The following is a 24,102-nucleotide window of genomic DNA, read 5'->3' on the forward strand; positions in this document are numbered from 1 at the left end:
TGTGAAAGAATAAAAGAAAAAATCATCTTTAAAAAAGTAGGAAATCAAGCAATAAACTCTCTCTCTCTCTCTCTCTCTCTCTCTCTCTCTCTCTCTCTCTCTCTCTCTCTCTCTCTCCTTCTCTCTCCCTCTCTCTCTCTCTCTCTCTCTCTCACACACACACACACACACAATCACCTCATAATTCATATGTGTGTGGGGGGGGGAGGGGGGGGAGGGGTTTATTGATTTAATTTTGTTTTAATCGGCGCCTTGAGTTATAATAAGCATTAAACACTACACTGACAAGCCAGGGGTCCCGATAGCTCAGTTGATAGAGCACTCGCTTCAAAGGCAAAGAGAATGAGATCAATCACCTGTGAAGTTTAGATTTGTTTTCTGCCCCCCCCCCCCCCCCCCCCCCCCCCCCCCCCCACCTTTTTTTTCCACCCAGCAATGATTGGGTTCTGTTTTCTAGCAGAAAGCACTTTTGAATAGACTAGCGTCGTATCGAAAAGGTAGCAAGTAATTAATAATGCTGTTTCACGAAATAGAAACCGGGTTATTATGTGGAAACGGAGTTTACGGACAGGAGCAATTGCTTGCTACCCTTTGGATAAGCAGTTAACATATCGTGGGGTACTTCCCGCCGGATCTACAGACCCGACTACCCAATCAACGGTGGTTGGAAGGCAAGGTGAAGGGATCTGTAGAAAAAAAAAACATCGACCGCAACCGGGACTGATCCCTTTGCTTGTAAGACGAGTGTTCTATCTACTATGCTATCGGAATCCCAATTTCAAGATAAGAACATTGGAAAAGAGACGAAGTGTCGAGTTGTGGGGGGGGGGGGCACAGACTACTACTAGGAGTGTGTTATCTATGGGGGGGGGGGGGGGAGGAGGAGGGAGGGGGGGGGGGGGGTTGTGAAATATGAAAATGTGGGAATATGAAAATTGAGAGCATACCCGTGGAAAACTGGATCTGCTTTAAAGAATCAATATTATGCTCAGATTGAACAATTATAGTTGATGAATTTAGTCCCCCGACCCCCCCCCCCCCACACACACACACACACACAACCACAACCAGCAAATTCGTTCAATAACTGCCCCACTCGTCTGTCAGTTTCCAATTATGAAAATCCCCCCCCCCCCCCCCCCACCTACCACGCTCCTTATTATTTCTCCTATCCCCATTTATTCTTCCTTATATATATAAACAAACCATTCAAAAATGTATTTTGGTAGGCCAGTAGTTCCTTATATTGACAAAACATAATTACTCTATTTTAGTCAGAAAACTTTTACTTCAGAAATATAGAAGGAACAATGCGGACGTCAAACAGGTCTTTGTTAATGTTTTTAGTTCTCACTAGATTATGTCAATCAGACTTTTTAAACGTTAAAGGTTACGCATAATTCTGGCTGGCGGATGTTCTGAGTATTTTACATAAACTTGTCCAAAAATGAGTTTTAATCCTAAGACTTCTTATATTGTCGGATTTAAGGGGGGGGGGGGGGGGGGGGGGGGGTTGAACCGACGTGTACTTATTTGCATGTCTTAAAACCAAAATGTTATGGGCTTAATAATTGTTGAAGGCTATAATAGAAAAAAAAATCCCAAACCAACGCAAAATATTTTCCGTGACAACAATGGCAAATCAAACCCATTATTGTGTTCCGACGTGTACATATCTGCAGGTCTGATAACGCAAATTAAATAGATAAATTCATTATTAAATAAATAAATTCCTTTCCTTAATCCCTAAGGGAAAATTTGTCCTTAGGGTCTATTCCAAGGGAAGACTGGAATAACCCAGGCGTCAGCCGCAGTGCAATGCCGCAAAGTGAGCAAAGGCTCGGTGACTTGCTCAAGGTCACACAGCGCAGCTCGGGTGATCGAACTAGGTACCTTTCGGGTATGAAGCAAAGACCGTACCGCTGAGCCACGCTGTCTTATATTATTGTAATGGTCTCATTTCTGTAATGGAAATACTCTCAAACCGACGCAATATATTATCTATTACAACAATGTTAAAAACCAGGCGTTAAGTTATCAGACCCGCTAATTTGTGCAACTAGGAGTTCTAAACATTTTCAAGCCAAATTTTTTTTAAAGTGTTTTGTCAGTGTAAAACATATTATGAGAGTTTCTTGGACAATTTCTACAACAACATCAACAACATTACGACGTGTTGAGTGTTGAACAATAGAATATATCGCAGTCACATTCATAATGATATGTAGATAATAATTTTGTTTTTTGTTCTTTTTATATTTCTTTCACGCTACATTACTTCATTAAAAAGATCGAGTGCGTTGAAAAGTTTGTTTTGTAAAGGCCAAGATATGATGTGTACGCTTTCCTCTTGATTCATTTTCCCCACGGTCTATGAAATATTTTAACCAGCAAACGGCAGTAGTCTATAAAAACACGGATTTAAAAATGTGGCCAGAAACTCGTCCTTCAAATTATATCGATGGATCTAAATGATAAAATTTAATTATGGTAAAAACTTAAGAGAAGACCCCACGAGGGCCCAGGTTTGAGAGTTTGTTTATTGTTTGCCAAGATGGGGGTCATTTAAATTGATTGATATTTGAAGGACGAGTTTTCTGGCCAAATTGTGAAATAGTTGTCTTTCTAGAGTTCGGCATTTCACTAGTTAATGACAGCGGCAGCGTCGCAAACAATAAATAAATACGTCAGATTTCTCCGGGAAATCGCACACTGGAGGCGTGACCCTTTCGTTGTTATTAACAAAGAGTTGAGATTACGCGAATGATTTGAAACTGTGTTCAATATTCTTCTAAAATACATACCACTTCTTCCAATACAATCAAATCACCATCGCTCCCACACCACTACCACTATCACCACCACTACCACCACCATCACTCCTCCTCCTCCTCCTCCTCCTCCTCCTCCTCCTCTTCCTCCTCTTCATCTTCTTCTTCTTCCTCCTCCTCCTCCTCCTCCTCCTCCTCCTCCTCCTCCTCCTCCTCCTCCAATCATCATTATCATCATTATCATCATCATCACCATCATCATCATTCATTCATCATCATCTATGTCAGGAATCAACATCCCTGCCACGATGACCTTTGACACTCCAGTCATTAACTATAATATCGTATTATATAATACATAGTAATGATATCACACGCCAGTCAGACGATTTTGTAGTTTATTCGTTTTATCACATGTAATGTACGATCCCCATCGTTTTTGTTATTTCTGAAAAAAGCAAGTAAATTATGGTAATTAAAGTTTCTCCCACCCCCCCCCCCCCCTCTCTCTCTCTCTCTCTCTCTCTCTCTCTCTCTCTTATATTTTTTGTCTTCTTCCTTTCTTTATTTTATCTCTTCTCTTTCTTTTACTCTCTTTCCTGCTCTATCTATCTATCTATCTATCTATCTATCTATCTATCTATCTATCTATCTATCTATCTATCTATCTATCTATCTATCTATCTATCTATTCTATATCCGGTTTAGTTTGTCATTGATTTGCGAATATTAATCTTACGCCCTGTGATGATCAGGTAGCTGGGTTTAATTTAGATCTGGTACAAAGCGCATTGAGAGAGACCGGTGTATTTATCTCTTTTTCTATAGCGTGAAACGACAACCGCAATTGCTTGCTATCCTTGGGTAGGACGTTAGTCTTTCGTAAAGTACTTTCTGCTAGGGGTAGCCGGCCCAACTACCCAATCACTGCTAAGTGGACAGTTGGGGGGGGGGGGGTCAGAAAAAATCCCGAATCCATCTGGGAACGATCTCGCCCCTTTACGTGTGAAGCGAGTGCTTAACCATCTCAGCTATGGGGACCCCCAAGGCTGTTTTGTCGTGTCCGTGGAGGTCAGAAGTCTAACAAATTATGAAGAAATGCCGACTCAGCAAAACGCCAAGGAGAGCGGGGAGGAGGAGTTGGGGGGGGGGGGGTATAAGACGAATATTGTAAACGTGCAAAAGGTGCGACTTAGAATGACTTGTTGAGGGGAAGGACAAAGCATTGTGAAGTAATATTGAGAATGATGCAGGAGTGGAAATTATGCGCCGTATAAATGTGCATTTTTTTTTTCTTGTTTGTTCCACTAGTTTTCATCGGTGAAATATTATATTCTTATTCTTGTCCGTGCCAACTTGCTCAAGAAGCACGCTCAATGCGCTACACGGATTATCATGTTTTAAATTTATTACACCATTTGACAGCAGGTGAATGAGATGAAGTCCTTGTGCCGCGCAACAAGTAGCACGGTAACCTAATAAGTAGGTACGGTAAGTAACGCCAAGCAGCTCAGAAGCGTCCAGCATGTTTTGATCCCAATACCAAACACCAGACGCTAGACACACACACACGACACACACGCCCAGGTAGGTTGCCTGAGGACATCACACAGCTACACACAGCAACACGACACACACCTTAGCACAGGTAGGTGAAAGCGCCCCCTTGTGCTGTGTGTATCCTCCCCAAATGCCCGTATGAAAATAGGAATCAAATCCTTTGAAATGAAAGGACTTGAGTAACGTCTAATGGCGTCCAACCTGTGGCACACAGACTAATCAAAGTATGTTTTACTTATTTTGATCATTGAGTGCGAATGTTTATGTTTCTTTACATCAAAAATATGTGTGTATAATGTTGGAATTGTAGTGCTTTAGAATTACTTTATTTAGCGATTTAACTTTTCTGCTTATCCTGACTTCATCACGTAAACACATGAAGCGGAAGTAAACTTTACCTTTCCAAGAGTTTTATTTCTTGGTTCCGACTTTACCTGTACAAAGTTTTGTCTAATCTAAAATACTGTCAATAAAAATCACATAAAGAAACTATAACGGAATCCATTTGTGGTCTTAACATCGTTTATTTACTAAAACCTTTTCCATCTGGTCTGTACCGTCTCATCACTAGGTACAAGTACAAGTTCAAAGCTTAACTGAATTGAATATGAGAGACTGCGTTCTCCACTTCTCAACTTCCAACTCCTAGAGATACTTCTCATTGTTTTATTAAGAATAAGAGTCCTAAGATTTGGCTCCATTGATGATTTTGTTTTTTCCAATGCTGAAATATTGTAGAATGGTAATGATAAGTAGTAATTAGGCTCTAAATTTACCATCATAGTCTAGGTACAAGTCTCTAGTGTAGTACAAGTCTCAGAGTCAGAGAAGTGCTAGGTACTGATGACTATGAAAATGGAGGTGAGGTGATGTATTATAAAGGACCTTTCGTAAAGACGTGATCTCTGCTGAGCAGACTTATTTTACCCATGTTTTGACTATCAACCAGGTTGCCGCATTGGATTTTTTTCTAGTTTTTTTTTTTCCGACAGGATAAGTCAGGAGGCATTTTTAAAAGAAAAGATTGTGATCAGGAATAAGGTGGGAAGTGCTTTACCAATCCTGAGGCATATTTTCACTATGATTAACAGTCAGGTGTCAAAACTGTCGCTCAGGATCTTCCGAAATTTGGGATCCGAAAGGATATTAATAAGCAGGAACTACTCAATATAATGTTAGAAGATGTTTTTTATTACATATTTAATGCTTCCCCCCTCTGTGCTAATTTATGTGTGGCTGACCTTGTCACAAAATCAAGAGATGTGAATTTTGGTCCATGACCGTATGGGGGTCTGAGATGATTGAAAATTCTGATCCGAAAGTTGTGTCCTTTACTAAGGCACTTTTCACCCATTTCCCTACATTGTGATTTGCATAGAGCATGGTTAATTTGTGGAATTGTACTATATAAATGTTATTTCATTTTAGATTTATTTTAGTTTTTTTATTAATACCAGACTCGCTTTCGGATCGGAAGCTTGCTCGGTGCATAGTTGAGTCCTTTGAGAAGGCTCTTTACTCACATTCTCTCACCGTACTCAAGTGTAAAATGAGTACCTGGCCGTTAACAGCATTGTCTCTGTCCGAAAAAAAATTGTAAAGGCTGCATGCCTGTCCTAAATGTTAAATGTTGCTATTGGCCAGGGACCCCTTGTTAAGCGCTTTGAGCACGTTTAATGGATAGTGCGCTATATAAAAGCTCAATTTAAAAAAAAAAAAATTTAATAATTTGAGGAATTATTATATGTAAGAAATATAGTCTATCTGTGAAAGGCTTAACAACAGCCATACTTACGAAAGAGTGAAAATGGAGATGCTTCGTATGGGAACAAAACAGACAATGGACGTTTCGGGTACAAACCCTTCGTCAGCACAACAATACACAATACACGTTAGTATTTTACGTTCACCGGCTTCAGGCACCCCTACCGTTTTCAACAAAAGCCGTACAGGGATTTGGTTAAAAAAAGCTAATTCCTCGGTGCCACAAGGAGGTCCATGGAGTTTCATTTGAGGCAGATTTCAATCCGGGCTTTTTTTCAAACTGTCACTGAAATATTAAGCTTGTCTTATTTTATTTTATATCAATATCATAGGAAATGCAGCATGAATCTAGCTCTAACAAATATAATTACTTTTTTTTTTTTCAGTTATCTCTCATCCACTTATCACCAAAATATGTTCAGCAAGAAAAAGAAAAAGCCAGTGGTGGAAATTTCTTCCCCAACCAATTTCCAGCATCGTGTCCACACTGGTTTTGACTGGGAAAATGGGGAATTTGTCGGACTCCCCGCCCAGTGGGCAGGCATTATCGAAGGCAAAGGAAGCAGACGACGTCCAATTGTTGATCCCTCCACCATCACCCATACAGATGTAGCACCACTCAAGGTAACTGAGTCATCCACATTGCTTGGGTGGAGTGAAATGTTAGAAACTTTAAATTGATGGATTCTTGCACGCTAAGTTCCAGTATGCTCTGCAATACAGCACCCTGGAGCTGGGTGACCAAGTTTTATCTATGTAATAAGTCTTTACCGCCCATGAGCATTGGATTTGGATACCGTTTTTGGCTTCTCCCGAGAGCGTGCTAGAATCCAGGGAGTACTGTAAAAGAATCTGATAGATCAAATGTTTGCAGATAATTTCATGCAAATTGTAGAGGGGGGGGGGGGGGAATAAAACAAGAGTCTTAGCTGTTTCAGTTTCTGTTGAATGATTAGTAACAATTACTTGGTACAATTTGGATGGGTTGCTAGGTTTATTAGAAGTCTTTGTCCCCCGATTCAACTTCTACTTCTACAGCCATCCAATCACTGTTTGAGAACAGATGTACGAGAACAAAAAATAGACTTCATTAATTTTGTCTTACATTTTCTTGGGTGATTTGATTGTAAATCTAGAATATTTTGACTATCCCATTTTCTTCCTTTTTACCGGTGCTGATATGACCTGAATGTGTCACAAGCACCATAAAACCCTTAAAAACAAAAACAAAAAACAGTTTTGAACAAAGTAAAATTTTGTGCACGTTGAGGGCAGTGTGACAGTGACAGATATTGAAAGAGGATGTCTAATTGGTGACTTGGTACTGTATGAAATGGAGATTTGGTCTCAAACGACCTGCTGGGGTAATAAATGGAGCATTTTGAATCACAGTGAGCAAGATGTACTCTAGGAAATAAGTACATACCTACTATCCAGCGTCGTCCTCATTGACGTTGGCTGCCCGCACTCTGCGATTACAAATGTCTGCCCATTCCTCTCATCTGTTGACAGTATTGTATAAATCTATTCCATTCATCTCTGTCCTTTCTAGGATATTTTTTATATAACTAAGTACATAAATAAGTACGTTACTATTTATATTTATTTTTATATTTTAATTTATCCATTGTTCATAAATTTTTGTCTTCCAATCAGACCATTATCCGTGGTCATAACCAACAGAATGGCCATTCTCAAGGCATTAGCATTGCACGGTCCAATTCTCTCCGTAGAGAGAGTCCTCCTCCCTACAGGCGGCGACCCCCTGGCAGTGAGTATCCTGCTGTTCCAGAGGAAGAAATGATGCACAATGTCCAAAGGACAGACTACCCCAACCAGCAACAGAATTACCCTCCTCATCACCAACAGCACAGACAGCAGGGTTACCCACCACAACAACATCCGCAATACAGGGACCAGATAGATCATCACGGGGATCACTTTCCTCCTCCTCAACATCAACATCCAAATCAACAGCAGCAACAATATGATCCCAGAGGTCAAGGAGGGAATTATTACGACGGCCACCACACCAATAGCCTGGACCGCAGACACGGAGATTACAACAACTACGGTCATGATGGGAAACAGCAGCAGCCCGTGTACCCCGATGACCACAGGCGGATGAATAATTCATACGATGCACCCCCTAAAAATAACTCATTTGACAGAGGGTCATATGGCCAACCTCCTCAGAGACACAGTCATTACGATGAGCGGGGTCCGCCGCCTCAGGGTAATAATGACCGCTACAACAATCATCACATGCCCAATGGGCCCAATGCAGGCAGACATCAAAGCGTTCCACCAGCACACCAAGATCACCCCAACTATGCAAGTATTCCAAGATCACCTGCTGCATTACAATATGAAAGGGTAAGTTCTTATGTCGTCTTGATGGTTTTTGAAACTGTCATCTTTTGTTGAGAATGTTAGCATTGAGAGGAATAAGGGATTTAGGTTGTTTGTTTCATATATTTAAAAAAATGTTCCAACAGCTTTTTTTTTTTATATGATCAATTTGTTATCTACTTTTAAAAGTTTTGCAATATCCTACTGTTGCTTTTTCTAATGATTTTCAGTTTTTAAGGTTGATTCATTAGATTAATATCCCCTTTTTTGTCTTTTCTTTCTTCTTTTATTATTTAAATGAAGGAATTCAAGAACCGTATTTTATTTTTAAAGTTTAATATCAATTTTGATCCATTTATTTATTTGTTTATAGTTTAAAGCTAGACTTTTTTTTTTTTACAATTTTGGTATAGTCAATCACAGCTACTCTGTTTTCTTACCTTCTGTGTTTCATTTCATTTGTTTTTCTTGGAATTAACTGTTGCCGTCTTTTCTTCCTTATTTCGTGATTGTCTTTCGATAATCTGATCATTGGCTATTTGTGGACTTGTGTTTATCGCTTGTATCTCATCTATTACAAAAAGAATTTTAAGAATCTTTTTAACATTTTCTTGCTAAAACACTTCGGCAGTTGGTTTCACTGTTTGTCATGGATATTCAACTTGGGACATCTATAACAATCAATGAAAGAAGTATTAATTTTTGCATATTGGGTAGGCAAACCTGCCTAGTACTATGAAAATACGAATTTTTGGCTCCAGCTACAAAACTCCCTACCTCTTAATAAACTTGTTGAAAAGAAAAGTTTAAATTCTTAGAACCTGTATTCAGGCCTTTGGAGCATTTTTGGATCATGCTGAGAGTAAACGTTTATTTCTAAAGCGATATAAATTGACTTTATTTTCCCCCCTTGGAAACTACAAATTTTTAAAACTCCAAATAGGCAGCTCTGGGTAGGGTTTTAAAAATTTGGAAGAAAATGAGATTTTTACTAGGCGACATTGATATCTGTGAATATGAAAAACAACAGTGTTTTTAATAACAAGTACAAAATAATTGTCCAGAGCAGTGAGAAGAGCTTAAATAGTGTCAGTCGTAGGTGTCTTTTTGGAGACTAGAATATTGTTTTATCAGATTAAAAAGCTAAGGCAAAAGTGCTTAGTCATCTTGTTAAATGTCTTGTTAATATATGTACTTGGTGTCATTAATTACTCTGGACTCTCGATAGAAAAAAAAAATTAAAAATCAGCAAGTTGGAATAGAGTTATGAGTGGTGACAAAAAGTATACAAATTTAATCTCGGATAAATTAGAAAAGGAAAAGAATAATTAATGCCTAGCAAGGTTTGCATTCTTTCATCATTAAGGTTGATATTTATCTATTTCCGTCTTCGTTTACTAGTAATGTTATATAACAGTGTGAAACAAAACTTGAAGTTGAAGTAGGTGAGCAACTTCATATCTTCCAGACCTTTACAAGAGTAGATTTGAAACATCATTTGTTTGGTATCATGTATACATAGCACTCCACAAACAGGGTGTCTGTTAGAGGGGTTTTGTCTGGCTTTTTTTTATCTTGTGGCTTTAATTGGATTAATTGGGGGGAAATGGTATCATCAGCTAAGGGAGGCCACTCCCATGGAGATAAAACCATAAGTGGTATTGTGTGACTTGCTTGATATGTGTACATGGTTCTACCTGTTCGTTCAAGTCAACGTGTATAGAAATTTGTGTTTTTTCAATTCTGTGGCTAGCTATAGTTGTCTGATTTCACTTTATAACTACAATTTTTTGGGTTTTAAAAAAAATATAAATTAGCCTCATTTTTTTCCTTTCATTGTTTTTTACTGTTTTTGTCTTTTTTATTTAAAAATTTTTTAAAAATGTTTTCTATTTTTTTTTTTTTTAATTTCTAAAAATTAATTTAGATGAGAAATAATGGTGGACCAATGTGTCCAATACAAAAATCATACCATGGGTTCAAAAATTGTTGTCTCATCAACACAATTCTGGATAAATAGTTTTTCTAAGAGAGATAGAAACGGCATATTTAGAAAGTGGAAATATAACATTTTTAAGGGGCTTTTAGGGTTGTTTTTTTTTTTTGGGGGGGGGGGGGGGGGGGTGCTGTTGATTTCAGTGAAGTTTGTAGGGTAAATACTCTTAACCATAGATAAAGACAATGTCTTCCTAAGAAGGCAGGCATGTTTATCATGAGTAACACATATTACAGAATACTCTTGACATACGTACGTGAATGTAACATAATCTCTGTTGCCAGTAAATGTGTATTGTGAATGCTGCTATTATGAATGCATGAATGATAATATCAGTTCCTCTTGTTTTGCTGCTTTTAACATTTGAAAATGAGGCAAATGATTTAATCATGGATAATGTCCATGCCAGCAGATCAACCATCTTTCATATTGATTTAATCGGGATAAATAAATTAGGTGGAGGGGTAATTTAATTGGAAATTCAAACTAAATTTTTTGGAGGGAAAAATTGGTGAAAATATCATTATCATTTTGATCACGCGTTGATATTTTGTCGAATTGAATTACTCTGCTTCAATTTTTAACCATTTCAGAGCCATAATGGTCGTTAAACAAGATGTTTTAACTTTTTTTCTGGGCTAATACAAGTAATACAGATTTTTTTTTTCCCCTTTGAAATTTAGATTTTCTCCTCCGAAGTATACGCTGATTTTTAGTATCTTGTCTGTGGCAAATCTGATTCAAGGCGAAGGGATTACGTTTAAATCTATAAAATATAGAAACCTCTTAGCCTCTATATAAATGAATGAAGGCACCACATACGTTTCATTAGAGAATTGGGATATATGTGGAGCAAGAGGAACTGTTCATTATCATTTGTTTGTTTTTTTGGACCACCATAGCATCGTTTCCAGCATCTTGTCCTGTATTGTTGTGTATGAATATTTTATTTCCCTGCATTGTGTTTTTCCACCACCATCTTCCTATTCTTCTTGTCATTACATTATAACAGCAGCAGCAGCAGCACCCAGGAGATCACCACAGCCCACGGCAGTCCCCTGGAGGACCACATCAACATCCTCACCAGCAACATCAACAACAACAACAACAACAACAACAGCCACACAACAAAAAGATGCCCCCAAGCCCTGCACCCAGGCAGAACTCATTCCACTCTAGTCCCCACCACTCCCCCGGCTGGCAGCAACAGCAACAACAGCCGCCACCTCACCACCCCCACCCTCATTCCCCCCAGCATCCTCAATACCATCAGCAACCCTCCCCTACCCCTCCTAAATCCCCCACACGCTCCCAACAAGGCCCTGGTCCTGAACAGCAGCGATTATCCCATGAGGAGGTTTGATTTACACTATGTTCCATTTTATTCTTTTGTTTTCTTTTTAGTCTATCTAGGTTAATCCATTTTTTGCAGATTTTCCGTAAAATTACGGATTTGGTAAATTTTAAAACCTGGAAATTTTATTATAAGCCCCTTCTTTTTGTTACACAAAATATATCGTCTACACCTCTTTTTTCTTTTCTTTTTTTAAAAATTGGATGTTATGCTCCTTGTCATCATCATTTAAGCATGCTTCATGGTCCATTTTAGCTGTATTGTTATGAAGAAAAAATTACACTATATTTAATTTCATAATTCTATATTATATCAGAGATGGGCGTTTTGTCATATGTGTCAGTGCATGACATAATCAGCCGGAAGGTGAAAATTTTGGATTTGCATTTTATTTTTTGCATTTTCTGAAAGAATATGCTGACCTGAGCAGTTTAATCTTTATTTGAAGTAAATCGGGTGATATATCAAGAAGTTATGGTCAGATGTATTGGAACATACAGTATCCAGAAATTTTTTATCAAATTTCATACTTTTTCAACTGAACTAGTTGTAAAAGATATTAAGATGTAAAATTAAGCTTTGATATTTCTAGAAGATGTACTAAAAGGGTTAATTTAATCATTTATGACAAGAACTCACTTTGGATAAAAATTGACCTTCTAACTAAACTTGGCAATATCTCAGTTCAAACCCTTTCACCATCCAACTGATTATGTCATTCACTGTAACATGTCTGTCTCTATCTTTGTCCCATTACAAAATAAGATAATTAGAATAAAGTGGATTAACCTAGTGAGGCTACTAATATGTTTATATCTCCTTTTATACAAAAATCTCGGCCCCTATAGCATGCATTTTTAAAAAAATACTTTTTAAATTATTATTTTTTTCAAATTGTTCAGTGTGATGGACTAGAGGCTAGTTTTCTTCATGTTGCTCTTGTTAGTAGATCTGCTATTATTGTTATTTACATTTAAAAGAAGAAGAAAAATTAAATATTACCATTTTGAAAAATTAAGACTTAACGACAAATCTATCTTGGGATTATGCTTCCCAAGATCCATTTCACTTTTCCAACGTTGTCTTTCACATTGGCTAAAATTTATTTATAATGTCATGGAGATATTTTGCTATCATCATTGTGTCATGTACAAACACTTTACACACCTTTGTGTGTAAGTCAAAGTCAGCAATTAATGCACATTAGTATCTGTTTGTTGTAGTCCATTGCACGCTGTTGCAACTTAAATTCACTAGCAAAGTTTTTCATGTCCTGTCATTCCTTTGCATGCATCCTCGTGATTTCAATTCCCAATCCTGTTTTAAATGTAACATTCCTATTGGTGTTTCTGATCCTTTTGAATTAAGAACAAATCATTAGAGGCCAAAGATGATTGAAGTAGTTTTTCCACTCAAGACGGTCGTTCATATTACAATAGAACTAGACATATTGGGCAGATTTGGCTCTGGCAAAAATGCAGATGTTCAGTGTCTTTTGAAAGACCATGAAGACATCCAATTTTTCACAGAAATATAGATAAATGATATAAAAACCGAGAGGCTGGCACCATAGAATAGCAGATATAGCTTTTCAATGTGGGTCATAAGTCATAACAGTGTGGAGAAAAGAACCAAATGTTGTTGACACTTTTACTTGGGAAGCTATTCCTGGTCAGTCCTTCGGTGATAGTGGAAGCTAGATTCTTTAAATGGCTCAATTTCATCCTTTTTTGTCGAATATTACAAAAACTTATAATTTGTCTCATCCTCCCAAAATTATCATTGATAAATCAAGGTTGCCAATTTTCTGTATACTTACGGAATTCAGTATGTTAAAACACCTCAGTATATTTTCCAATCACATTCTGAATGGAAAAAAGTAACTACACAGTCTTTTTACTCGAGTTCAGTGCTCAGACAGGTGGCAGGTGATGAGTTCGTTTTAAAGTTCAGCAAATTTTTGCCTCCTGAATTGGCAAGCCTGATAATTGTGTCACATCATATTAAATTTTATACGCTCATTGTACTCAGTCCTGGGCTGTATCGTTAATGACAGCATCTAATTTATCATCTGCTTAAACATTTGCAAAAGAAGTGTCTTAAAGCATTGGAAATCTACATAGGGAAAGCTGATTGTAACTTATATTGCACGGGATGTCACTCAAGTTTATTTAGTAGTATGCTCATTTTATTGAAGACGTAAAGTTTGTCTAAACCAATAGGCCATTTAGTCATCTGAATGAAGAGTTGCTAATATCTTTTCAATCAGATGACTCTTGCAATTGTTTCTTGTATTGTCGCATGCTTTAATCATCACAGTCTCGTAATGTTACCGCCCTCCCACATGCATGCTATTAGAGATTTTAAGTACAGTGGAATCCGCATAAACTCTTAAAGTCAGCACCTCTGTGTTTGTCCTAAACTTTCTGTTCTTTATCATAGTGTGTTCCGTTGACAATCGATAAAGTCAACCTTTCTTTAAGTAAGTCAACCAATCGTTCTGGTCGAGCAGTGTTGGCTTTATTGGGATTCCACTGTAATTGCAAACGTAAATATTTTAGTAATGTCCATGAACTTCCTGTATATCAGAATAAATCTTGTTTACACTTCAGAGTTTTATTTATTTGTTGTATTTTGATCTCTTTCAGTTCCGAAGGACATTGCAGTACGTTGTTGATACCGGCGATCCTCGTGCTTTCCTAGAAAACTTCATGAAGATCGGAGAGGGTTCTACCGGTATAGTCTGTACAGCGTTACATCAATCTTATGGCAAACAAGTGGCAGTGAAGAAAATGGATTTGAGAAAACAACAGCGCAGAGAGTTGCTTTTTAATGAGGTCAGTCTTTTGTGTTTTGTGGAGTAAAACTTTATGTAATATAGTCGTACTATCGTAAGTGACCCTTGGTCTCTTCAATGATATGTAAACTGTACCGCCAACCGGAGCTACTTAGGCCACTGTGGTAATTTAGGCTTTTTACTGGAATAAAATAGATTTCTTTTTTAAAAGTTAAATTAATGAGCGCTTATCTGATCTATTTGGTTTTGTTTATATTAAAGTTAAAAGCTACATGTGATTAAACTTTTTAAATAATGAATCTCGTTTTCTGTAAGTGGCCTAAGTTACCCCGGTTTACTTTACATATTTTGTTCTTAATTTTTAGCTTTTAATTTTTATTTTAGGCTACTTTGATTTTCTTTTTCTTTCTCTCTTTCTTTTTTTTTTTTTTTTACCTAAGAGAAATGTTATGAAACAATTATTTATTTTTTTTTTTGTTTTTGTTTGTTAAATTAAACATTAAATTGTTGTTTTGGAAAATTTGTTATATGACTTTTTCTGGTGTTGTTGTTTTTTTGGGGTTTTTTTTCTCAAAATGATGGGAGACAGAAAATGCAGAGGTGAATATTATTTTTCTATGACTGAAATTGTCATTTTCTTTCAGGTGGTGGTGATGAGAGACTACCACCATCCAAACATTGTAGAAATGTACAATAGTTATCTTGTCAACGATGAACTCTGGGTGGTGATGGAGTTCATGGAGGGCGGCGCTCTCACCGATATCGTCACACATAGCAGGTAGGCTAAACTAGTTGCTTGATACTAAATTTATTATTGATGATGGTGATTATATGGGTGTTTGTTTTGGTTTTATTATTATTGTTATTATCATTACATTATTATTATTGTATTATTATTATTATTATTATTATTATTATTATTTTCATTATGGTTTGTTTATTATACAAAGAATTTAGACCAGGTACTGTCAGGAGTACAGAAAACTTTTACTAATATAGTAAACATTAAAATCATATTTTCCTCATTGTTCATCCTGTCATATATATATATATACAATAAACTTTTTTTGCATCCCATGGAGGAAATTTTTCTGCTTCTCTTTTTTGTTGGGTTTTTATTTTTCACCACAAGATCAGTAAATGTGATGCAAATTGCCTTCATTGAAGCTTGGCTTTCATGCATTACGGTGACTGCCCTTTTGGTGAAAACAGTATAAATAGTGCTGTCAGATTAGAGTTAAATCAGACACTGTATATGTAAAAGATGAATGTCATGTGTTTTGTCATTATAATATAGAGATCTGAACAAGTGTGTATGAAAGATGCCAGACAAAGCAAGAAAGAAAAATACAAGAAAAAAACCATCCCAAAAAATCAGTCAACCTCGACTTGGGATCGAACCTCAGACCTTCTGATTACCGGTCAGACGTGCTACCATTAGTCCGTCTGAACACTAATCAGAAGGTCTGAGATTCCATCCACAATCGACGTTGACGGATTTTTTGGGATGGTAATTTATCTTGTATTTTTCTTTCATGCCTTGTCTGGCATCTTTCATACACACTTGTTCAGATCGTTATCTTACACCGGTGCCTGCTCCTTGATTTCTTAATTTGATGTTTTGTCCTTGTCTTGTCCAGGATGGATGAAGTCCAAATAGCCACAGTCTGCAAGGCCTGTCTGAAAGCTCTGGCTTTCCTCCATTCCCATGGTGTAATCCACAGAGACATCAAGTCCGATTCCATTCTCCTTTCTCATGATGGAAAGGTAAGCAACTGGATCTTTCTCTCTCTCTCTCACTCTTTCTCTCTCTCTCTCTCCTCTCTCTCTCTCTTTCTCTCTCTCTTTCTCTCTCTCTCTCTCTCTCTCTCTCTCTCTCTCTCTCTCTCTCTCTCTCTCTCTCTCTCTCTCTCTCTCTCTCTCTCTCTCTCTCTCTCTCTCTCTCTTTTCTTTTTTTTTTTTTGTTTGTAAAGTGGAACAAATTTTATTCAATTTGTGAACATTAGAGGGTTAAACCATTCACAGCCAGCTGAATGATTTTTTTTTTTTATATTTCTTCTATTTTTATTCTGGTTATAGAGCTGACTTAATCGTTTGAACCAAGTATGCAGAATAATCATGTGACTTTGTCTATGTCACATGACTGATATCACTGATGAAGACAGTTTTAGAGTAAAATTTGTAAACAAGTGATATACATCAGTAGGATAAGTGGGAATTTAGAGATTTCAGGATCTGCAGATATTTTTTTTTTAAATTAAATTAAATTGATCTTTATATAGTGCAATATCCACTAAATGTGCTCAATGTGCTTTACAAGGGGTCCCTGGACAACAGCAACATTTAACATGTAGGACGGGACATGACGCCTGCTAGGCGATATTACAATTTTTCGGACTAAGACAACGCTGTTAACGGCCAGGTACTCATTTTACACCTGAGTACAGACCTGCTAACTAGTACGATTAATCGTATTTTAGTACGATTTTTGGACCCCAAATACGCGGATACGATTTTAGTGGATTTAATATGATTTTTTTAAAGATGTGTGATGTGAATGATCTTGATGATACATTTGATGCATTGATACACACGCGTCGTGTCGTACACCAACTGTTGACCGTGTTTCTGAATGAATGATGCATCACATTTGATACTATAGTTATCATTTCAGTTGCTTATATGATGCCGGTTTTCACCAATATTTTTCTCATACATTTTTGTGATTGCATAGAATTATGCATATAATAAAGCTTGTTTTATACTTTAAATAGTCTCAGACCACATTTAAACTTTTGCCACTTATTAAATAGAAAATTCTAAGTGAAAATTTAATTGAACCAACATCTTTGACTATGAAACCTTCAATTAAAAACTGTATTGCTAATTAACTTAAACATAAATGGGTTATTTCCCTTTATAATAACTAAATTACTCTATTTTGATTTATAAAATTTATAATGATCTTTTTTTTTCTTTATTATTTTGTGCGAGTCTTGAATTACAAAGTGGGCAGCTTTAAGAACGGTATTTGGTTCAAAATGAATTTTTTAGAACCATTTTAGAAGTATTTAACTTGTCTCTCATATTACATACTTTGCGAATTTCCCATCATTTGACCAAAGTAATAGTATTAGTAGTATATAGAAGTAATAATAGCAGTAGTAGGAGTAGTAGTAGTGAATCCTCAAAAAAAAAAAAAAAAAGAGAGAGAGAGAGAGAGAGAGAGAGATGGATCATTAGATAACATAAATGGAAAATATCTTGCTACTGTTGCGAATTGTCAATCTATTGAATCGAAGACCCTCTCCCAGATATTTTATCTCAAAACTTTCTCATAACTGATTTACTGGGCTAGCAGATATCACCATCACAACTTCATCAGCATCTCTTACCATCAACATCATGACATCATCACTTCTACAACTGCCATCACAGCATTGTCACTGCCACAACCACCACCATATCACTTCTACCACCACCGCCACCACAGCTTCATCATCATCACCACCACCACCACAAATTGTCAATCTATTGAATTGAAGACCACTCTCCCAGATATTTTATCTCAAAACTTTCTCATAACTGATTTACTGGGCTAGCAGATATCACCATCACAACTTCATCAGCATCTCTTACCATCAACATCATGACATCATCACTTCTACAACTGCCATCACAGCATTGTCACTGCCACAACCACCACCATATCACTTCTACCACCACCGCCACCACAGCTTCATCATCATCACCACCACCACCACTAGAGCACCATCGCTACAACAACCAACACTTTTTCCACTGACATTAGCATCAATACTACCAACATGTTAAGGGTTTTTTGGTCATTTCTTTGAGTATTTCGAAAGCAATTTCCTTTGATATTGCAATTTCTGAGCCTTATGCTAATTTTAAATGGCCATTAAGCTTTAGTTTCTCGATAAATCGATAATTTTGTAATCACTAGAGATTGCTTGAATGATGAAGATCAGAGGTTATTTTGATTGGGGATTGATGTTAGCTTTTATATAAATTTTTGTATAGTACGCACTTTTTTTCCACATGTGCGAACAAAATACACTTTTTTGCTAAAAAATACACTTTTTAGGGTCATGGAATACACTTTTCATCCTGGGAAGGTTGGCAGATCTGTGAGTACGGTGAGAGAATGTGAGTAAAGAGCCTTTTCCAAGGACTCAACTATGCGCCGAGTGCGAGGCTCGAACCCAGGACCTTCCAATCCGAAAGCGAGTGTCATACCACAAGACCACAACATAGTCGCATATTTAACTTTCATTGACTGTCATACTTTTAAAAAATGTAAAGTTTTGCATCAAGTATTCAAAATTTCCCAGTTGAGCATGTCTCACAATTCCCGCAGAAATATAATTTCACCCTTTCATGAGAAATGGAATAAATAAATTTATTAACAAAACAAATGATTATAGTGCTCATGCTTTGATGTAGGTTATTTCTTTGGTTACTCCCCCCCCCCCTCTTTCAAACCCATATGTAATGAATATTATCTCCCTTTCCGTCGTATAATAGGTGAAGTTATCAGATTTTGGGTTCTGTGCTCAAGTGACCCCTGACCTCCAAAAGAGGAAGTCGTTAGTGGGTACTCCTTATTGGATGGCTCCAGAGGTCATATCTAGACTGCCGTACGGACCAGAGGTATGAATGAATGAATCGATTTGATTTGATTTGTAGCATAAAATAATTTGTTTATATTCTCATGATTAAGACAGGCTTGCCAAAAAACCCTTATGAAATACAGTGGAATCCAGTTAAAGACAATTTTTAAAAGTGTAATATTTTGCTATCAAAGCTCATTTTTAAAAAATTGAATACGACCTGTCATTTCCAAATGTTTAAGTGGTAGGCGCTACATGCAGAATTATTTTTAAGCCAAAATTAGTCAAAACTCAATTTTTTCCCCTCTCGATGCATATTTGATACAAATTTTCATAGCAAAAGTGATAGATATGAGATTTGTGACAAAATCATACATTCTAAACCATTTTAAGGCGACAAGTCACAGATTTGAGGGTGGAAATTGTGTTTTTTGGTCAATAAATATTTTTTCCAAAAATATACAAATTTGATTGGGTTTTTTTTTTTGCCAATGGAAGGTCAGAATACTGCAATTGATAGATACCTGCTCGCTGTCTTAGGTCTTGGTTACTGAATTCACTCCTTTTACGATAAAGAAAATGATTTAATTAACTATAGAGTTTAACTGAATGACTAAAAGGTTGAATTGTTTTTTTTCTCTTTCTTTTTAGGTTGACATTTGGTCCCTGGGTATTATGGTAATTGAAATGATTGAAGGCGAGCCTCCATTCTTTAACGAGCCCCCGCTTCAAGCAATGCGACGCATCAGGGATATGCGACCTCCAAAACTGAAGAATACACATAAGGTAATTAGAAACCCATCTCCATTTCATTATTTGAAAAAAAAACCTTATGGGGAAAAAAGACACATCGCTGACTCTGTTTTGAGAAAAAACAATTAAAAATTTTGAAAGTCTTTTTACTCTGTATTGGTTTCTTGTTTTTTTACCTTCTCTCTTTATCATGATTTTGGTGTCCTTCTTCAGTAAGTTTAAATTGATTTATTGAATATTTTATATAAATAATATATATATATATATATATATATACTTTAGACCTTACTTATTATTCGAACCAGCGACCACTTTAGCTCTGGCCCTTTGATCTTGTCCCATGACGTAATTAAATTTTGACAAATGAACCATATGCTAAGGGACATAACTCATAACATTTGGTTTCGTGAAATGTGCCCTTATCCCTCTGTGGTCTTTGAATATTTCCTCTCTTATCTGTCGTCCTTTTGTTTTCTTTTTTTTTGCTTTCTTTCTCTCTCTCTTTTTCTTCTTTCTTTCCTTCTTACCCACCTAGTAAACTTTTTCTTATTTACAACTTCCCAGGTATCTCCACGTCTGCAAGGGTTTTTGGAAAGAATGCTGGTCCGCGACGCTAATGAACGGGCCACGGCCGCCGAATTGATGCAGCATCCCTTCTTACGGGAAGCAAGTCAGTCATCTTGTCTTGTGTCACTGATGCGTACGACCAGGCACAGTCCTTGCTAGGAAATGGATCATTACAAACGATGTATTGTACATAACACTCAACTTAATAAATGATAGGCGCAGATTTATAAGATTGTATATTATTAATGTTGGAAGTGACTAATGAATATAAGAAAAAATATGAATCAATTATCATTCTTATGAAAATTTGTGTTGTTTTGTAAAGTTTGTTTTAATTAAACAAATACTTTTTTTTTTTTTAAACAAAAGTTGTTTTTTCTCCCCATTTGTAGATAAACATTGACAAAACCAAATACGCTATTATTAAAACCTTAGCTTTGTGATTGACCTTTATCACTATTATTATTATTTTTATCAAACGAAGCATTGAAAGATAAGATCTTAAAGAAGAGGGGTAACCCTGGTCATCTTCATTATCATTATCATCATCATCATCATCATCGTTTTCATACTTTGTACATACAATATTTATGGGGAATTTTTATCCATTTTTTTTATATTCCTTGTCTGTCAATGATCGATGACAGTGTACAGTCATTTAACCCTCTTTCATCAAAAAAATGCTATTACAAAAAATATTGTATGTGTATTTCAGCTTTTATAACTGGAATGTCTGTCCTTTGTTATGCAATGAAATTTTCTACATCTGTAGTCTTGCAGCAGTATGAATAGTAGCGCAGCTTCTGTAACTGTCACTCACTTACATCCCTTTTTTATCTGTACAAGTCATTTGAAAACTGTAATATATTTATATACAAGACAGTATATCTATATTTTTGTTATGATAAAGTATTGCATACCAGCATATCGGTAAGATCACAGTATATATACATACATATATTATTTTTACGAGATATATTTCAAAGTTTTACACTGGTGGTAGATTGCTTTGGAACATCGGGGAGCAGCTTTGAATATATCGGGGGAACACACAGAGATTTATACATAGCTCTCCTCTGGCTTTGTATTCTATTCTACCGCATTTTCTAATCAAAGTTGGGCAACAATATAACATATAACACTTCACAGTGGTGGGTGGAATGCCCTTAGGAACGTTGTCCTCCCCCTCCCCCCCCCCCCCCCTCCCCTTATTGGTCCACAATCTCACTATCTCTTCTATTTCCCCATATCACTTGTCCTTCCCACGTGCTTTTTGTCCTTCTTTTAGAATGAGGCCATAAGTTTATTTCCTTGTAAATCATATTTTTTGTACCATTTTTTTTTTTTTTTCGATTTTTAGTTTCGAATCTATATAGTTTGTAAAAATTTGAGTTTTATCCATATCTTTCTATTGGGATCCTTTGCTTCTGCCTGGGCTAGAACTTTTAGGTAATGTCAAATTAATTAGACACATTGATAGATTGCTCATGTAATCTTCTATTCCCTGTTTGTAACCGGTCCCCTGGACATGGCAGAACTGCATCAAATATGTGCAGATGGAAACTTGGAAACAGTGATACCTGCCAGAAATGTCAGGCAGCCCCAGAGACCAGCGATCACATCGTCCTCCACTGTCCAGTCACTAAACTTGAAGGTGGCAACGAAACCATCCTTAGGGCGGAGGAAGCTGGGTTGACGAAATACATTTGGAGGTGTAGCCATACGCTACTGCTACGACCAGTCCCCTTTGTCTGACATTTCCTTTAGTGCTTTAACTTCAGATCTAGAACCTTTCTCTCATCATCTTCCTTTTTACTAGCGTTGAATTTATGACTTTAAAGTGTTGGCGTTTGCTGTAAAACCCCTAAAAACAAAAACAAACAAAAAACGTTCAAAGCTATGTTCAGGCTCCTGTAAACATGAAACAAATAAACAAATAAATTCATAGGTGGTCAATTTCCCCATCACATGATTGTCACCTGTTCATAATTTATGATAATGGCTATGCTTAATAATGGTGTCAATTTGATCTGTGTAATTTATTAGTGTTGATCAAAACAACGCAATTTTCGCTTTTGGCACAATGTTCTCTCTTCCTACCGTAATGTCACATCTTGACAATTTTTTGTTGTCTTTTAAAAAAATCCTGTTCGCTTTTATGCCTTTGATCAGTGACTCTCTCTCTCTCTCTCTCTCTCTCTCTCTCTCTCTCTCTCACGCTCTCTCTCTCTCTCTCTCTCTCTCTCTCTCTCTCTCTCTCTCTCTCTCTCTCTCTCTCCCCCCATTACTCAGTGCATTCCATCATAACATTACCAGTTATTGTTATATATACGGTCTCTGTCCGTGGCATTTTCACCAACCACAACCCGACTTGATAGCATTCAATCATTCATTCAATATGTAACCAATCATCTCAATTTGTTATTACCAACAAATGAGCACCCAACTCTGAAAATAAATTAAGAATTGAAAGCTAAAATGTAACCCATTATGTCACAACGCCTTGGAACACATTTAGTGGATATTGATAAACTGACTTTGAAGGATTCAAAAATTCCAACCTGCCTACTTGAAAATCTGTTGTTCCCTATTTTAAGCATAAGTGTTATCTACATGAACTAGTGTGAATCTCCTTCTTAATGATGCTATGATTGCCAGGTTTTTTTTTTGTTTTTAATCCTTTTTTTTTTTAGTTATTAATTGCTCAGGTGGGGTGGGGGTAGTATTTAATTTTTTTATTTTTTAATCTTCAAAGTCAAACCTTGTCATCAGACCAAAATAGATGCCGCGTACAGTCAATTGAGGGAGAATTTTTAATTTGGATTTATCGTACATGATTTTTTTCCTCTTTCTGTCCTGATAATTTATTACATTATTTGCAGTAGAAATATTTAAAAAGTAGTCCTTCAGAGCCTTAAAACCCATAGACTAGGAGCATGAGAATCTGTAGATAGAATAAGTTCATGCACATTAAATTTTAGATGTGAGAGGAGAGAGAAGAGGTTTTACTTGATTATTTTTTTGAGTAGTCTGAATCGTCATCCTTCTTCATCCCAGCAAAACATTCTGATATACTGAAGGATTTCTCAAGTCTTAAGTAGGCTTCATAGATTTCCCTTGGATGACATTTCATTATTTTCTCTCTCTCTTGAAGGCCAAATTTAACACGACACAGGCTTTCTAGTTGAAGGAGAATGTTGTAGAGTTTTAGGCACAGAATGGTAAGCAAATTTGAAGCAGGCCTTCTAGATGAGGAAGAATGATAACCAGTTGAATTTCTGTCAAGTTGATTTGTTTCTCACCACAGTGTTGGACCAAAGAACACGAGCTCAAACTAAGAGGCTTTTAAAAGATATTAATTGAAGTATATTAGCAGCAAGAGTAAAGCTTCGTTTGGTATCAAGACATCTTTATCTTTCATTGTTTTATTTCCCTCCAAATATTCCATATGAAAGCTTTTCTTGTCAAAAGCCCTTGTACAATAACCTTGACAACGTAGAAATTGCACCTTGATATTTTATTACGACAAAATATATGCATGTAGTAATTCGTTA

General features: G+C 36.6%; 1 protein-coding gene across 3 annotated transcripts; it reads left to right on the top strand.

Annotated features, from left to right (window-relative positions):
- Nucleotides 1–4,403: 4,403 nt before the first annotated feature.
- On the top strand, nucleotides 4,404–22,810 carry LOC144963234 (serine/threonine-protein kinase PAK 4-like). Of its 3 annotated transcripts, none has more exons than XM_078897073.1 (10): nucleotides 4,404–4,555; nucleotides 6,482–6,719; nucleotides 7,752–8,471; nucleotides 11,456–11,800; nucleotides 14,446–14,634; nucleotides 15,239–15,372; nucleotides 16,235–16,361; nucleotides 19,143–19,268; nucleotides 19,880–20,014; nucleotides 20,546–22,436. In XM_078897073.1, exons 2-10 carry the CDS (start codon nucleotides 6,510–6,512, stop codon nucleotides 20,705–20,707), a joined length of 2,148 nt encoding a protein of 715 aa, XP_078753199.1. In that variant the 5' UTR covers nucleotides 4,404–4,555; nucleotides 6,482–6,509; the 3' UTR covers nucleotides 20,708–22,436. The 3 variants fall into 3 exon arrangements, with proteins under 3 accessions (XP_078753199.1, XP_078753200.1, XP_078753201.1); XM_078897074.1 differs by having other exon boundaries at nucleotides 11,459–11,800; XM_078897075.1 differs by lacking the exon at nucleotides 11,456–11,800 and having other exon boundaries at nucleotides 20,546–22,810.
- Nucleotides 22,811–24,102: the final 1,292 nt, after the last annotated feature.

Source organism: Berghia stephanieae, chromosome 1 (assembly GCF_034508935.2).
Source record: "Berghia stephanieae isolate SIO BIC M18660-M18661 chromosome 1, UCSD_Bste_1.3, whole genome shotgun sequence".
Taxonomy (NCBI): domain Eukaryota; kingdom Metazoa; phylum Mollusca; class Gastropoda; order Nudibranchia; family Aeolidiidae; genus Berghia; species Berghia stephanieae.